The sequence below is a fragment of the Apus apus genome, chromosome 10 (assembly GCF_020740795.1).
Source record: "Apus apus isolate bApuApu2 chromosome 10, bApuApu2.pri.cur, whole genome shotgun sequence".
NCBI lineage: Eukaryota > Metazoa > Chordata > Aves > Apodiformes > Apodidae > Apus > Apus apus.
The window spans coordinates 10,586,939-10,604,531 of NC_067291.1; the positions used below are offsets into that span (position 1 = coordinate 10,586,939).

The 17,593-nt window shown below is 38.0% G+C and overlaps 1 protein-coding gene across 2 annotated transcripts in view; it reads right to left on the bottom strand.

Annotated features, from left to right (window-relative positions):
• Positions 1-17,593, bottom strand: part of FBN1 (fibrillin 1) — a 151,689-nt gene that overhangs the window by 51,908 nt on the left and 82,188 nt on the right. For both annotated transcript variants that reach the window (XM_051628289.1, XM_051628288.1), the window contains exons 17-29: positions 15,700-15,753; positions 14,687-14,812; positions 11,681-11,806; positions 10,770-10,889; positions 9,667-9,804; positions 8,649-8,699; positions 5,939-6,064; positions 4,911-5,135; positions 3,524-3,649; positions 3,303-3,431; positions 2,665-2,790; positions 2,411-2,536; positions 1,314-1,436 (exon numbers count right to left, since the gene is read on the bottom strand). In XM_051628289.1, coding sequence (XP_051484249.1) covers positions 1,314-1,436; positions 2,411-2,536; positions 2,665-2,790; positions 3,303-3,431; positions 3,524-3,649; positions 4,911-5,135; positions 5,939-6,064; positions 8,649-8,699; positions 9,667-9,804; positions 10,770-10,889; positions 11,681-11,806; positions 14,687-14,812; positions 15,700-15,753 — 1,596 coding nt within the window. The remainder of the gene's footprint in view (positions 1-1,313; positions 1,437-2,410; positions 2,537-2,664; positions 2,791-3,302; positions 3,432-3,523; positions 3,650-4,910; positions 5,136-5,938; positions 6,065-8,648; positions 8,700-9,666; positions 9,805-10,769; positions 10,890-11,680; positions 11,807-14,686; positions 14,813-15,699; positions 15,754-17,593) is intronic.

The window sequence follows — 17,593 nt, forward strand, 5'->3', positions numbered from 1 at the left end:
TACAAATTTGCCTCTTCTAGAAAGTTGACCAAACCCAAAATATTTCTAACCTAATACTTTAGATTTTTAAATACTTAATTTCAGGCTCAGTCAAATTTGCACTTTTTCTAGTTGATTTCATTTTTGAACAAGGGTCCAATGCTTGCTGAAGACTGGCTACTTCACATCTTTCTGACAGAGTAAGCAACAATGTGAGGGCAAACTACATTTAGCTGTGCTTTATGGCTCTTTTGTTAGTTGGAATGGTAGTGAGTGGCCTTCGGGGTAATTGAGACCCTGGTCAGAAGTCAGAGTATATTATATTTGTAAATATAAATATTTACAAATCCTAAATGTGAGTTCTCTCTATTAATTCAGTATAGAAAACTCTCCATTTGTTCAACTAGAAAGGCAATTCCATTCCAAGGGATTAACCCTGTTATATTTCTCATGCTCCTCAAGGAGCTCTTGGATGGAACTGGCAAACAGCTGGCAAATATTCACATGCCTTGGCAGGCCAGTGGTTGTGTAGCAAGAGGTAAGAGAAGGGTAGAATTATCTTTCCAGTAATCCATGTGGAAATCACAGAGTACAATTCACTTACTGGGAATATGACTCCCAGACTCCCAAAGGAGAACACACAGCCATTACAGAGCTCTGAAAACTTTCACACAAACCCTGATTAGTGCAAGAGAGCTGTTGCCTAAGAAAGATTCATACTACTGAGATTTCAGTTTGTCTGAAAGTTATTTAGTTTGAAGTAATGCAGCATACTTGCATTTGACTAAAAAAAAATAATTACAAATAGGAATTTGCTTGCTTGCTTAAGAGCAGATACCACACAACCACAGAATAGTGCAATCAGCTCCTTTTCTAGCATTTCTGTCTATTCTCTCTCCAATATAACCATAGAGTACACATGCAGGGCATTCTGGCTTATGTTTATGATTATTCTTTCCATTCACTTCAACACATTTTGGATTTAGATCTAATAATTCTCTCTTAAGAAAGAAAATTTATCTCCTACTGAAAAAATTACAACTCAGGATCAACTTGTACACTTTCTGAAATGATGAAGAATCAATTCCCTTAAAAGCAATTCAGTCTGCAGTTGTCCAGTTCTGACACATCGGAGGTGTTTACTTTAGAAAAAGAACTTCACTTTCCACGCTGCTTTTGGTTTGGGTTTTTTGTTGTTGTTTTTTTTTTTTCTTGTGGTGTTTTGGTTTTTTTTTAAATGGTGTAATTGTTACAAAAGCTTTAATGTTAAAAAGAAGGTCAGTTTTTAAACCACTGAAACCTTCCAGCGAAAATGTTCCCAAAGTCTTCCTTACCAGTGCATGTCCTGTGGTCTGGCATAAGTGCAAAGCCTTGTTTACAGCTACATTCGTAGCTGCCCTCAGAGTTTGTACAGAAGTTCTCACAGCCACCATTCATTATACTGCACTCATCAATATCTAAAAAGAAGAAAATTACAGTTAAAATCCACAATGCCTTTTACTTTAAAGAACATTTCAAGGACACACCTTAAGTCAGCTTTCCAGAATAGCATAAAAATCCAGAATCTAACACTTGAGATTTGCACACTTCTAGAACAGTTAAGTGTTTGCAAATACAGGCACTGGAATGCATGTCAGGCAAACCAGAGAGGGAAAAGAATTATATTATCTGACAGCATACACAAATACCTCTGCAGTTCTATTTCCACATATAACAATTAGATGAACTTTAAGGTCCCTTCCAACTCAAACCATCTTATGATTCTTTGAATACCACTGTTATGTTACCACAGCATTGTGAAGGCAACAAAGCCTTTGTAAAGATCAAGGGACAAAACTATCTACTAGGCAGAATTAAAGTCAGTGGATTTTTCATGTATTTCCATGGCACAATAAACTGTATGCATATAAAAGAGTGCACAATACATGTTTTAAGCTAAATGGCATTTACAAAATGTGGCTTTAGGAAAATTGTTACTGTGAAAAGCCTTATATTTGATGCAATTGCAGATGAAATTGGGAAAAATTCAATTTAATCACATGATTCTCTTCCTTGAAGGAGTAGGTCTGTCAGGAATGCTGATTTTTAATGAAATGCAGAACTCAGGATTTAACAACATATTCCTTCTTAATGATCTAAGTATGAAGACTTAGGCCATTTAAAATAGTATGATTCTTTATGTGTCACAATTGATTTACAAGAGAAAATAAGCTACTACACAGTTAACTGCAGCACTGCCATAATTTCATTCATTCATTCCTCACAAGTATGGATGTGCACATTTTTGTTTCTTTGCATACTATTTTGACAGACTGTACTAGATTTTTGAATCACAGTTAAAAACGTCTTTATGGAGCTACTGAAAAGGAACCAATTATTTGAGTTTTATCTTCCCCATTTGCTAGAGAGCCCATGTAGATTTTGTCCTTACCAACACAGTACAATTTGTCAGGTGTGGACTGATATCCAGGGTTACAAGAACACTGATACTTTCCAATCAGGTTGACACAACGTCCGTTTCGACACAGGTTGGTGCTTAGGTCACATTCATTAATGTCTGTTGCAAAAGAAAAAGAGAAACATGTTTTAGGTCTGAATGAATAAAGCAAACGTTGTCAATGCAGGTGCAGCACAAGAGTGGTGTAAGAAGCTGTGAACAGCATCAATTTCACCTGCAGGTCTCACCTATGCATGCAGAGATGTTTGGTGATATCTGGTGGCCTGGAGGACAATCGCACCGAAAGCTTCCCTCCGTGTTGATGCAGGTGCCACCTCGGCAGAGCAGGGGGTTGCGCTGACACTCATCGATGTCTGAGGGGACAAGGGGAGGCACGTGACTGCAGGGGCCAGCACCAGCCCACCCTTCCCCATGCTCTGCTACCCCATCACTGCACTGCCTGTCCACATCAGCTCTGGAGATTTTCCTACAACAAGTCATCCCTTACACCACAGTGCAGTTAAAAACATCAAATAAATTTTTTTAAAAAGGCTTATTCTAAATTTTAAATTTATTCTAACTTCAAAGCTCAGGATGGTGTCCCATCTAGCAAAATGGGGATCATGGGGATAAATTTAACATCCTGAAATCCTGACACTTGCTTATTTCTGCTTTGGCATCCTGCAGAAGCAGTGAAGTCACATTTGGAGTGGAAATCAAGTTAAAGTGAGCTTTAACATGACTTGAAAATGAGAGGGCCCTAAATCCAGGCACAATCAAACCTCCAAAATGAAAACCAACGAACATAAAAAACCAAACCACACATAGCCTACTAGCACTAGCACGTAGCATACTATTGCACATATATAGTGTATAAAAAACATACCCATGCAGTTTTTCATCATCATAAATCCACTTTCATAGCCTTCAAAACATTCACATTCAAAGTCTCCAGGGGTATTGACACAGATGCCTTGGCCACAAAGATCTGGAGAGATGCGGCATTCATCAATATCTGTAACACAAAACACATCCACAGTATTTGCAAAGTAGGTCAGTTTTTCCTTTTCAAATCAAAGTTATGAGAGGTACATCCATGCAGTTTACCTGTGCAGTTCCTCTCTTCAGAATCAAGGGCAAATCCACTGTCACATCTACACTTAAAACTGCCAATGGTGTTTCTGCATTTTCCATGGGTACAAAGACTGGGGACCATTTTACATTCATTGATATCTAAAAACAAAACAGTAAGGGCACATGATGTTGTCACCTCATACAAAAACAGTACACAGAAGAATAATGTCAGCTTCAGAGCTCACTCTTTCTTATTATAATGACCCTTCCTTTTGGGAAAACTGTAGACCACACTACCTGAACTGATACTGAGTTTCACCTAACCAACAAGGTAGACTCTCTGCACTGGAACTACCAAGACCACTCTCTGCCATAAAATGGTACGACTCTCCCCCACTTTGTCCTGCAGGATCTGATCTGCAGCTCACTGAAGGTAACAATAAGATTTCAGTGGATGGATGATCAAATCTGCAGAGACAAAGGGGGCTTCCAAAAGAACCACTTTTTCTTCTGGTTTCTAAGAAAAAAATGTTACCTCCATGAGTCACAGAAAATAATGAGCATAAATAAAAGCACATGTCACTTTATGGATAATTAATTACTTAGTCACTGTTTATAAAACTAAGGCTGAAACTAACAACAGTGATTGTCATTCATATATATTTTCCCCTCCTTTCACACTTCAGAATGTTTAGTTTTTGGGTAACTGGCTTTCTTTATAAACATATTCACATCCATTTATGCTTCTGACATTGCCCAGCTTAACCACACTGGAACAACAACTTTCAGCACATGATGCTAAGATGTCACTGTGTCATTCCTATTTAATGCTGGAAGTTTACTAACAGCAGTCATAACAAAACTTGGTTTACAGTAAATTAAATCCTGTTGATTTGAGCTATCATGCTGGAAAAAATTTTCTCTGCTTCTTCAAGTCTCTCCACAAGAAATTCCCAAAATTATTCACCCTCCCTTGCTTGTTGCTCCAGAGTAAAATTAAAGTTATTGCACTCTGCACAGGTAAGAATTGCCCTTCCAATACATCCAAAGCTGAATCCTCTGATTGATACAGCTCTTACACTATGAGGTGCCAGGTTTTCAAAGCTATTCCATCAGCCAGAGGTGCCATTAGATACAAGACAGGAGGCAAAGTGAGGCACAACTTAACATCCAGTCACAAATTTAGTGTTTTGAGGCTGCAGTGTTATGTGGTATTTAATTGCCTGTGTCATGTCACAGACTAAATTATCTGGTGTTTTATTCTGTCCTTAATTTCCATGAAACCTAATTAGATTTTCAAATATGCCTTAAGGTGAGCAAAGTACCTATCACTGAAATCTTTGAACCCACAGAAATTGTCCAAAGGAAGAATAAAAGCCAGCAGGATTTGCTGGAAACGGACCACAAATACATCACATACCTTTAGAGAAAGGTTTCCCAGTTATCTCTATCTTTGTAGAGAACCCAGATCCTCTTGGACAAAGAGCTTCAAATTCAGGTGTTCCCTTCAGAGGGCACTCCTCACATTCAAAGCCCCATGCCGCCCCTACTGAACAGCAACAAGCATCCATTCGGTGTCGGCCTGGGATTTGTGAGGTGCATTGCTCATCTTCATGCCGCAGGTAGCAACTCTCCAAGCGAATGTCTGTGAGACAATTGAACAACATGTTGAGAGAGAAAGAGAAAATTTAGTTCACTGCAGAGGAATCCTTTTCCAGAATCCCTGCACAGGACAGTTTGCTCCATGTTTTTGTGGACTCAGAGGAGTGTACCAAGCATGGGTTGTAATTTGTAACAGCCAAATATTAATGCTAAACTCTTAATTTATGAGTTGAAAAAGGTTTAAAGCATCATTCTGAAAAATGCTGCTTAGCACTTGAAACAAATTTTGGATCAGAAAAGGATTTCAAGCACTTCAGCTTTCCATATCTATATAAGGCTTTCTAATTAATACAAGCTATGCCTTGTTCTGTGACAAATTTTAGGTACTTACCGTTATAATGAGACAAAGGTGATTTAGATGGACAGCATACAAAACTTGGATATTCTTGGATATCTCTATTAAGATGTATGGTGTGGCTAGGATCACCACATCCCTCCTCAGGCACCTGAGTCCCAGCCCACCACAGTCCCCTGCTACCCCACTCTTACAGCTGTGGTGATTTCACTGGGATTCCTGATAAACAGTGCTAAGAGTGCTAAGAGCATAGATGTTTTGCAAAGAACCAAATCAAGGCTAGCAGATGATCATGGGCTTTAGCTACTACCAATGAAATCTGTTTGTACTCCAGCTGAACTAAGTTCTTGTCCCTGATTGATTCCATTTGAAAATTACTTCTGTGGACAGAAATAATTTTCCATACTTGTAAGAAAATGTGCAGTGCAAACACTTCTCACCACATAGATTTGCTCTTCTCTAGAAAACCTGTAAATGGAATTAATACTTACCAAGACATGTTCGTCCAGAAGCATCTAAAGTCATTCCATTGGGGCATTGGCAAACAAATGATCCCAAGGTATTGACACACTGCCCATTTGTACAGACTCCAGGAAACACCTCACATTCATTTACATCTATTTCCAAACAAAATGTGAATAAAAATTATCACTAGCATGCTAAACATGAACAAATCAGAAAAAAATACGAACATTCTGATGACTGGGGTTTAGGATAAAACACAAATCCACAGCAGTTTACATGGCAAAATTCCAAATATTTACCTGACAAAATTCCAAATACTTAGGAAGTATTCCTGGCGAGTCAGCCAGAACCAATTAGTTACAGAAAACTGCTGGTGATTAGAAATAATACATGTTGCTATTTGCCATTTCTACATATACTGAAATCAAACTTAAAAGTAACAGAAAAAGGAAGTGGCATTTAAAAATTGTATCAATTCTCTTACTTACTATAGGCCAGATTTTTGAAGCAAATGGGCAGAGAAAGACAAAGGTAAGTGCATAATGAGATTATGCATTATTCCAAAAGGATTAAGTTATACTGTACTTTTTGTATGTTTTTTAAAATTTTTTGTATCTTTCATGGGTTTGTCTTATCAGGCACAGCTCTGCACGTCTGGAAATACTGCTTAAAAACCAGCCCTATGACCTTGTCAGCATTTAGTAACTTTATATAGATTAAAATAAACATTTTATGACTGTAGAGTTTAACTTCATTAAGTAAAGATTATATTCCAATATTTAAGAGGCAAATATAGCACTTTTGGGTGTTACCTTGGCCTGAGCAGAAATAAAAGCTTAGTTATCTAAGTGTGGGGTCTGCCCACCGGTGTCCTTGGTGAAAACCACATGCTTCACCTCAGCCTCCAGCATTAAATATGCACCAAGATGAAGCATGATAATTTTTAAGACAGGAGAGGATAAAAACAAGAAATGAGAAAATAATTACTCTGAGTAAAAAAAACTCTAGCTACACACTCATGCATAGAGTCATCAGGAAGTAAGTATGGTTGGACTTGCTCTGCTTCCAGACAGAACTCCTGGTGCAAAGAGACTCTAGCTCTCAAACCACGTGGAGCAGGGTGGAAGATAAACATGGGGTGGACACCAGTGGCCTCTGCCCCTGAACAGGTTTTATAAAAAAAAGCCCACATTGACTGGAAGGCAGAAAGTAAAGCCAGTGGATTATTAGAAACCACTGAAACACAGTTCATGGCCTATGAGCAATATTCCAGTTGACAACTCCAGGGCTCACCCGTAAACTAGAGGAACCCTGCCAACTTAGTCTGCTTATGTCCTTGCAAAAGGTCCATTACTCATTTTACGTGGGCTATGTATGGGGCAACTGACTATTATCTTTTGGGAATTAAATTTACCCCCTTCTCCTGTCTCTCACATGCCAGTAAATTTCCTAGAGATCTTCCCCTGTCTTGAAAAACGCTTACATTGGTTGAAACCCAAATACGGCTTCATTATGTTAAAAACAGGGAAAATTACTCAGAAAAATTTGGGGCTATCTGGGTCCACTGAAAGGAGAAAGGTTAAAGCATGCAATAGATGTAATCCAGAGGGCTAGTAAAGGAAATGCTGAAAACAGCTATGTCTACATTTTGGAAGAATAAACTTTCCATCTCAGCAGCGTTGAAAATGTTCTAAGACTTTCCTTGTGAAGAAAGATAGGTGGGGCCACTTTTTTATTTTTTGCCTTCTCTTTCACTTACACACTCCAGAAAGTGTTGCTGAGGTCAGATAAGTTAGGTACAGTGGGTCTGCAACACAGACGTGCCAAGGTATTCAGTCATCATTTGGAAAGCAAAGAATATGTGTGAGGGTGTTCCTCTTTTCTATTTCATTTTAATTTTTGTTAAGGGAAAAAACAATGTTTCTTTATGGAAGCTACATATGGGAGTAATTTTTAAAAAAATACTTTAACTGCAGTGTCATGTCAGATGTTGTCAGTCAGGGTGACCCACAGCAGTTTGAGTCTCTCTGAGCTTCTGCATGTTATGGAAATATGCAGTACTTTGCCAGGGGTTCAAATCAATTCCAATGAAGTTGAAATCAGGTGGGACCTTCAACTTTCATAGAATTGTACAGTCATCTAATACCAAGCAAAAAGCAGCATTTAAAAAATACCTTCAGCCTTTCATTTGACCAAAGTTTAAGTGTGTCCTGATGCTTTTTTTTTTTTTCTTATTAAATAAGACAATGAAACTGTGCTTTGGATTGTATCTGACTTCATATAATGTTGCATGAAAGAAAGCCAAGGTTAGGGAAAAAAAACCTACACAAAAAAACTTTAATGTGAAATACAGTCTTTAAACATTCTTTTTCTAAAGCATAGTAATGGCTTGTCATACCACTGTATCAATAATGCCATGTTTTGTAACATATATATGATGCATACTATTCCCAAATAGGTTACTCAGTTAACAGTATTTGAAAAGAAAGAATCATCTCCTTATGCTGGCAGACACTATTACTTGCAAGTGTGTACTTTGAGATAAACTCTGAAGATGTAGAAATGTTAAACAAACTGAAACCAAATTCATCCCTGACATAACTCTAACGAAGTCAATGGAACTACACGAGGTAAGAATTTGGCATAGTGTTCCTCTATGCTAAATTAACCACTTAAATCAAAACACTGACATTTTTTCCTTCAAGCTCTGACTTATGTTAAGGCAACATTAAATACCTTCACACAATGTTCCTCTTATTCTTGAGTATCCTTTTTGACATATTGGGTCTGGAAAACAAACAAAAGTGTACTTTTAGAATGCTACAGCTCAAAACTGACCATCAACTTATTGTGCAAAACTGACCATGTAAAATATTATCTAGAGTTTTTTGCTGTGCGAAGTTCAAGTGCTTAAGCAGTATCTCAGTGTTTTCTGAAATAATAAAGGGGTAAAATGGAGTAACTACATAAACTATACAGAGTGTCAGCCATTATCCACTTTTGCTTCCCATATGTCTTAGTTAGCTAACTCAAAAAGTGATTATATGATTCCTGCTTCATTCAAATAAATCAACTCAGTTAACTTGATCACAGCACATTACAGCTCTATTTACCATGGATGGATGAGGATGAATTCTGCTAAAATATACAGGATTAATTTAACTAAAGATTTGATCAAACTAGCAGCTTTCAGCATGCAGAAACAACCCCCACACATTTCTGCATTCAACAGCTCATCCTACAGTTCAGTCTAATTATCAAGTAAATATGCAGAGACCTCAAACCATGTCTCAACCCATATGATTCTCAAGGTCATCAGTTAATCTACAGTGTATAATAACAAGGGCTACTCCCTCTCCTCCCTCCATTACCACACCAAAGATCCATTTGTTACAAACATTTTCTTGAGAGCTCTGGGGAACATGTGTCTCTTGCTACATCATTAGGAACTCTAGATCACTAATTATGATAAAACATGCTAAAGCAATGCTGCAAGTCACAGTCTGTAGGTGTGGTCCCTTCCCTTTAGAATTTAAAATTGTCAAATAATTTCTATAAAATCCAAAGTTAGATCCTTCTATACCTACATGCTGCCTCTCAAATATTAAGACTTCACACTGAATGAGGAATGAGTGCTCGATAATAGAACATGTTGTTATTTGTCTAGTCTGCACCCAAACTTCTACAGCAATAATCTGGAGCAACCTCAGAATAGGAAAAAATATGGGCTCTTGAGAAAAATAAACAGCATTACCTCTTTCACATGGTGTACACGGGCTTCCCCAAGCAGCACCTAGTGAGGAACAGCACTGGGACTTCAGAGTTGCTCCATTAATATTTATTTCACATCTTCCATCCACTATGTTCTGCCAACAGGTACCCTTAACAGTTTCTGTTTGGAAGAAAACCCAGTGTATTGTCACACAGATTGTTTAGCATTATACATGAATATATTTGCAAACACACCCAAATTTAACCATGAAAAAGAATAATCCTTTCATTATAACTGACTACATCAGATCTTAATTTATTTTAAAAGCTCTTAATTTACCCTTCTCTATGCTGGACAATAGCCTGAAATGATCCAGGCACAGAACCCTTACAAATCCTGGTTTACGCTTATTGACCTTAACAGGCAATCTCTCAACACCATTCAAGATCAGAGTAATTGTATTTATTATGACTCAGATTAGAAGCAGATGCAGAAAAATGGGGTAGACAGAACTCCTTTTGGATCTTCCATTAACCTATTCAATCCTCCAGTTTGCGTATCTGATCCTCCATACAGGGAGTGGCAGAAGACAGCTAAGGATCTGACAGAACTATAGTTCCACAGTTTTCCTCACTGACTAGGCAACAGCTATAAATTACTGTCCCTCCAGAACAGCTAAGGGAAGAAATTATGAATCCCCAGAGTACCTGAGTCACAGCATTGTCTGTGGCTGCTCTTAAGCTGCTCTAGACTGTACACAACTTTCTCATGCTTCACCTCAAATAGAAAACTGTCCTTTCCAGGGAGCAGATCTTAACCACAACATATCCACCCCTCTTGCAGGAGGAATTCAGCATGTGACCATAGACCTGAAGAAGTAAGTCTTAGCACTTCTGTATTTGTTACTAAAAAAATTTAATCTCTCTTTCAAATTTGACATGGAAGCACACCATGCTCAGAGGTGCTAGTCACACTTTATGAACCCACAGTAACCAACTTCTGCTTTAACACTATTTCTGTAATGATTTCCACTAAATTTATCTACACAAGTTATTTTTAAATGTTTTCTAAACTTGATGTACAATGTTTGTATGTCACTGGACATTTGCAACCACCAAACATAAAATCTTCAGAAGAATAAATACCTATGCAGATGGTTTTCGTTGTATCCAAAGTACTTTCAGGAGAACACTCACAAACAAAAGAGCCTGGTGTGTTTTTGCATACTCCATTGACACAGGGGTTAGATTCGCACTCATCAATATCTAGAAGAGAAACACACTTCTGTTAGTGCCAAGAAGCATTAACAAAAATACATAATTTTTTTAAGCTTAGGGAAAAATGGAAGAAGCTTTCCTCATGGCCAGTTTTCCTGATACTCTGTTTTTCTATTATGAAACTCTTCACAATAGACATATGTGTCCTAAAGACACACTAACATGCTAGAACATTCAAACATTCACAGAATCATCCTGGTTGGAAAAGACCTTGAAATTCACCAAGTCCAACCATAACCTAAATCCACCAACCATAACCTAAGCTATCCATTCAGTGCTTAAATCATGCCCCTAAACACCACATCTCTATTTCTTTTAAACACTTCCAGGGATGGAACTTGGCAGCAATATCTCATCTTTCAGTGATATCCAGCTATTGCCCTGCTTTGTGGTGATGGACTGTGTTGTTTAAATGACCTGATACATACCCTGTCTCTCAAGAAGGGTTCTAACTAGGAGTTGTCTGGCTCTGTTCTCCACATGTGAGATCAGATTTGTAAAACTTGGTTATTCTCAACTTTGTCTCACCCTTGACACAAGGTGGGCCCACTGGTAGCAGTCAGTATGGAGAATGCTAGTAGAGATCTAATACAGGGCATTCCACAAGGTTATCTAATGCTTTCATTTTGGCCTTGTCTCTCCTCATTACCTTCCTTCCCCAAATAACCTATTTATGTTTTTTTTGGTTCTACACATTATATCCTCATGAAGGTATTTCTGGCACAATCTGAGAAGAATCCAAATGAATAAAACTAGCATGAAATGGCGTAGCTAATTACCTTCACATGTCTTTAGGTCAGGAGTGTATACAAATCCTTTTGGACAGGTGCAGGTGAAACTTCCAGGAGTATTTCTGCATTGCCCATTGTCACAAAGCAGCATGTTCAGTGCACATTCATCAATGTCTATAAAGAAAATCAGGAACTTTTTAAGAAAGAAAACATTCTGGAATAGATGGACACATTTCATTAGATTTTGTTTATGTGAAGAGAAGGAAGAGACAACGGGGAAAGAGAGAAAAAGAGAGAGAGAGAGAGAGAGAGAGAAAACAGGGAAAAAATAAGAAAAAAAACACCTCTACATATTTTTGCTGACTTTTCCTCTGAGCTTTATTCTTCAGCAGACTGATTTCCTTTTATAAGAGCTCATACTTCCTTTCTACACATATTCATAATATGTGACAGCCACATCATGGTTCAAAATAAAGCTGGGAGTCCCACTTTCATCTTGCCTATATTGTGGAATAGGCCTATACAGTCTCTGATTCCCTGCACAGTCATGAAAGAAATGAGAAGAGGAATGGTTTGGAATGGTTTGCTGGACATCCTGGTCCTTAAATTTTTTCCAAGCTGGCTCTGAACTGTCCTAGATGTTATGGTTAACAAGGCCAATGCAAGTCTACACTTGCTTCAGAGGTGAAAACTTTTAATAGAAGTGTTAGTGCTAAATTTCAATAGCCCTTAGGAAATCCTTGGAAGAGCTGTTGTCATTAGAGAGAAGTTGCAAGAAGGTGGCAACGGGCCATGAATGGCAGGTGAAGACCAGAAGAGACCCTGAGAGCAGGCAGGAACAATTGGCTAAGTTAGAGAGGCCTCAGAAGGTGTTGAGAGAAGTTGGGAAGACTCAGAGGGTCAGAGCAGCAGCTGGGAACAGCAGAAGTGCTAGGAAAAGCAGGGAGATTTGCACAATACAGACCATGTGGGAAGCTTCACAGGAATTCAGAAAAATTGAGAGAGGGCCAGGTGGAACATTATGGAAGAATGGGAAACAGCTGTGATGGAGCATGGATGTGGGCTGCAACAGGGTGGGCTGGGGAGCAGCTGGAAAACTCAGATGGATGGGGAGAAGGGATGCCATAAGCTACAGACAGACACTGAAATGGGACATGCTTAATTAGAGCCAAAGAAACAAATGGCAAAATAGGATGAATTGCAGTATGACTTTTATCAAAGACAGATCAACTCTTGTTTTTTTAAAAATAAGATAGCGGATAGTTTAGACTGGGATAACACAGATGACTTAAGCTATTTAGGTTTAAGTAGAGAGTACAGAACCCAAATAAAACTATTATGTAAGCTGGAGATAACAGGAAGGAATTTAAGAACTTTAAGGTTGTTCCAGAGCTGGCTGAAGGACAGATTACAGTAGGATATATTAAAAAGAGGAGTAATCACGATGGAGAGAGGATATTAACAATGCTTTTCAGGGATCAGTCTTGGGACTGGTCCTGTAAAATATTCATTGCAATGTAGAAATAAAAAATGAATGGGATGAAAAACTGTGGACAACACTAAGCTGGATGTTATTACCAATACAGAGTCCTGCAAGACTAAATTCATATTAACAATGTGAATGAGAGAACATGAAATACAATCACCAACATTCAAACCCATGCAATTAAGGACCAATAACATGTGATGAACCAGAAATCATTGGTTATAAGCTATCAAGAAGAGAGAACTCTTCATGTAACTCCTAATTAGAGGTTGACTTTGATCCCGATGTCTAACATGTATCTGAGTAAAGACTAATGCATCTTGGAGTCAGTTTAGGCAGGATATTCCTAGGGGCAATGGAGAATTGCTTGCATCACTATAGAAGACAACTAGTCAGACCCCATGAAAACACTGTACACTGGTCAGATCAGTCATGTTCAAGAGAGGAAAAGTGTAGATTTGGATAATTTAGCCAACAGAGTTTGAGAAAAGATAGGATGATTCATTATAAATATTTTGTGGTTAAGTGCTGATACAATGCTGAGTCAAAGCATAATATTAGTGCAACATCAAATGGTAATAAAGTCATTACAAATACATTTTTAACAAGAAAGCAGAAGAAATTTCTAATCATTTGTGCAAAGGAGGTCTGGAACAATGCACCAATGTACAAAAGGAAGAAAGGGGTTTAAGCTATGGGCTTTAAATGGGACCATGTAACGGAAAAAGAGAATTGCCAGAATTAAAATTTGTAACAGGATACTGTTACAGTCTGATAGTATTTTTACATTCCAGATAGTGTGAGAAGAGACTGGACTGCTACTTATTTGAATTCTTTTTATTGTATGCTGTAGTGCTTCCACCGCTCACCTCTAAGGAGCAAGAATTTACTTCCCTTTTTCTGTGATGAAAAATTTGGCTCTAGATGTTTTTCATTTGCACAGCATAGGGAACCAGCCCTAGCTAGAGATACCATGCCATCAGATTCTGCTGGTGCTTCCAATGACAATAAGTCTTCCTGTGTCTGGCCAGTAAGCTTAACACAGTTAAACCAATAGCCCTGTCTGAAAGTTGAAAGGGAATTTTCCCCAAAGTCAGAGTTGGGAGAAACCATGCAAGCTTTCTGTAGCATATGAGATGCTTATCTTCCTATGATCAGCTGGGAGTTTTACTTAATTCCCCTGCTCTTGGAGGCACCAAGCACACTGGTGATCTTAGATCCTTCCTGTGGTGTATTGTAATTGAGGCATCTGGTTTCTTTTGATTTTGAGAAACATCAGTGCTGCAGAGTGCATGTTCAGTGGGCTTAGCAGAACTGAATGTTTACTGCCTGGTTGCCAGGGATTTGAGTCACTGATGGCAATGGTCCCTTACAGCCCTGCAGTGGAGGATTTTACGAGCATTGCAAGGCACTGAAATTGAAACAAGAATTGAGCGGAAACATCCAGAAATATCAGAAAAGCAGCTAGTGAACCTGATGAAACACTGAAAAAAAAAAAAAAAAAAAAAGGTGAAAGAGGATAAAAACAAGCATCAAACTTCAAAATGAGAAAATTAGACATTTCATACCAATGCAGTTTTTCCCAGTTGAATCCACCTCATATCCAGGGTTACAAATACATCTGTATGTTCCATGCAGATTCTCACATCTTCCATTTGGACAGAGATCAGTGTCCAGTAAGCACTCATTAATATCTACATAAAGATACAAAACCAGAAAAACAGAGTCAGTTTTTGAGGGTTTGTGGGGGTTAATTCTCAAAACTATAAAAAAATATTTTCAATATCACGAACACTGGCTGCTCTATATTTAAAAATCTGTAGTGCTAATTAGGGAATTCACACCTAAATATTCACACTCAAGAGAAAAAAGCATCCCTTTCATACTGATTTAAGACCATCTTTACCCCACAGACAAAGGCGACTTCAACTATAGACAAGAACTGGGATAATAAACCAGGGTCTTTCATTTAGAGATGTGCATGTACTGACACCCCTCTGTATCTCCTGATTCATAGCATTTCCAGATGGTACCACTCTCCAAAGCATGAACATCCCTCATTTCTGAATACTTTTCCCTCTCTACTGCCAGGAAATCTACTAGCGAGCGTTGGCTGACTTAGTGTGCAGTTTCACAGTTCCATGACTACAGAGCTTTTATTGTAATCATTTGCTCCTTCGCTGTAATTAACCTAAATCTGTCAGCTTGGTCTTTTTGACAGGTGAAAGTATGTGAGGAAGCTCAGTGTTTCAAATGATTTTATTCTTCAGGATTGCTTCAGTTGAAATGTGCAAATTTATGTTACTAAGTCATACAGGTAACAACACTTCTCACAAATTTGCCTTTACTTTATAATACCTCTCTCATACATTCCATGACACAAAACAGAGAGGGCACACTGACATGCTCCACTCATTTTATCCTAAATTATTCTAATGTGTTGCAAACAGAAATTTGAATAAGCCTTCCATTCTTTCTTTCCTGCTGTCATCCCCACCAGCACGTCAAACAAATCAAGGATGTCAAGGTAACACTTTTTAGCCAGATCTGCTATAGCTTGAATTACATTAGGTAATCTTACCATTTCCTCCTGCAGTCATGCCAGTTCCACTGCTGCACAGAGCCTGATATTCAGCTGGAAAAATATTAAAACACTTACTGGAATACTTTTTCTTAGCTCATTGCTTTCAACAACATCATTTGCAATATGATAATTCATTATTTGAATGAAATAATATGCCTTTCAATTACTCTAAAAACATCAATAGCCTCAGTGTGTTCTGAACCTGTGAAACATTTTAGCAGGTTCAGTGTCTGCATCTGCTCACGAAGATGGATGAGTAAAAACTTCACATGATGAACTGAGGCATTTAGGAAGAGACATAAACTTCATGCTGGCCCTCCTACCCAAATGAAGCATAACAAATTCACAGCAAGATTCTCCAGAACTCCCGTGTCCAAGCCCTTGCTCAATGTGTGCATCCAAAGCGATGAGGAAAAAGTTTGCCTATAGATCTACCCCATATTTAACTCAATTAGCAGGAGTGGCTTCAGTAGCTCAAAGAAGATTAAGGATCTTTTATCCTTAAAAAAATATGTATCAAAGTATCTCAGACATCTCAGTTACCTCTGGGTTCAAGTTCTTCTTTTGGGTTCAAAACAATTAACAGAATAGACTGACAGCCAGATGAGCATCAAGCATTGCCATACAGGTCAGCATTTTCCAATATATTTGCAATCTAATAACAGCCCAGATAAATTACACTGCTAAAATTAATACATGTTAAAATATTTTTTGAATACGCTGTTTTCTCTTTAAGGAAAAATCATAGGCAATACGTCTCCCACTGTAATTGCAGCTTGCAGGTTAGTTTGTATCCCTACTTGAATCAAATAATCACTGCCACTGAATGTGAAAGCAGATCTGCTCTGGACACACATCAGCAAAACTTTTAATTTAGAATGGCAGGAACTTCAGCAAAGAGCATCCGAGGAGCACAAAGAAACAAATGCCTCCCTTTCAGGAATTTTTTACAGTCTCTCTGACACAATCCTCCTCTCTAAAAAAATCTTCTCCTTCCTCCCTCAGTCAAAACCCAAAAAAATGCTACACTTTGCCCTACACGAGATGGCATTTTTTTAAATAATTGGAGAGGTGGGGAAAATAATACAGGAAAAATAGCTTCCACGTATGTAAGTGTTCTGCTGAACTAATTCAAAGGTACAACAGAAGTCAATAATAGAAGGTCCAACATTTACAAAAGTTTTCAACTCTATTGTACAATAAAAAGAGCATACTGAATGGCTTGTTTTGTTTATATGCAACCATAAATTTGCTGGCTGAAAAGAATCACTCAATAAAGATGGGCTTAAAAGTAGCTCCCTTTAGTCAGGCACCTCCATGAAACCAGGGTCTCTTTATTTACTGGCTTCACAACAAGGGCTGTGTGAGCACAGCCCTCTTGGAAGAAGTACTTTCTGAAAAGGAGATTCTGCCCATAAGAATGATTAGGATTGCTTTCTTGCCAGAGAGAAGTTACATTCCAGACAACTTTGCTTCCTGGGGATTTCAGTGAGAGACTCAAGTATTCTCAGCCAACTTAACTGGACATTTGTGTTTGCATTGACTATCCAAAGGCTACTTACTGTACAAGGAATTTCATATCACTTGAATGATACAAAATTCAGGCAGCAAACACATGACTGACAGGTGCACGTAAGGATTTGAATATATTAATTACTCAAAATGTTTTAATGAATAACTTGAGGTCAAAATTATTTTTATTTTGTTACCGATATCTATAGGGTTTGCTGTTTGAAAATCTGTTTTAATGTGGGTAACAACTCAGGACCCAGATATTGACATATACTATTGCCTCAAAAAATTCTCTCCTGTATTCTTCCAACATGCAAAGTATCAGATTATTCAAAATATGTAACATGTTATACAACAATTTAACCAGCAAATATGTTGT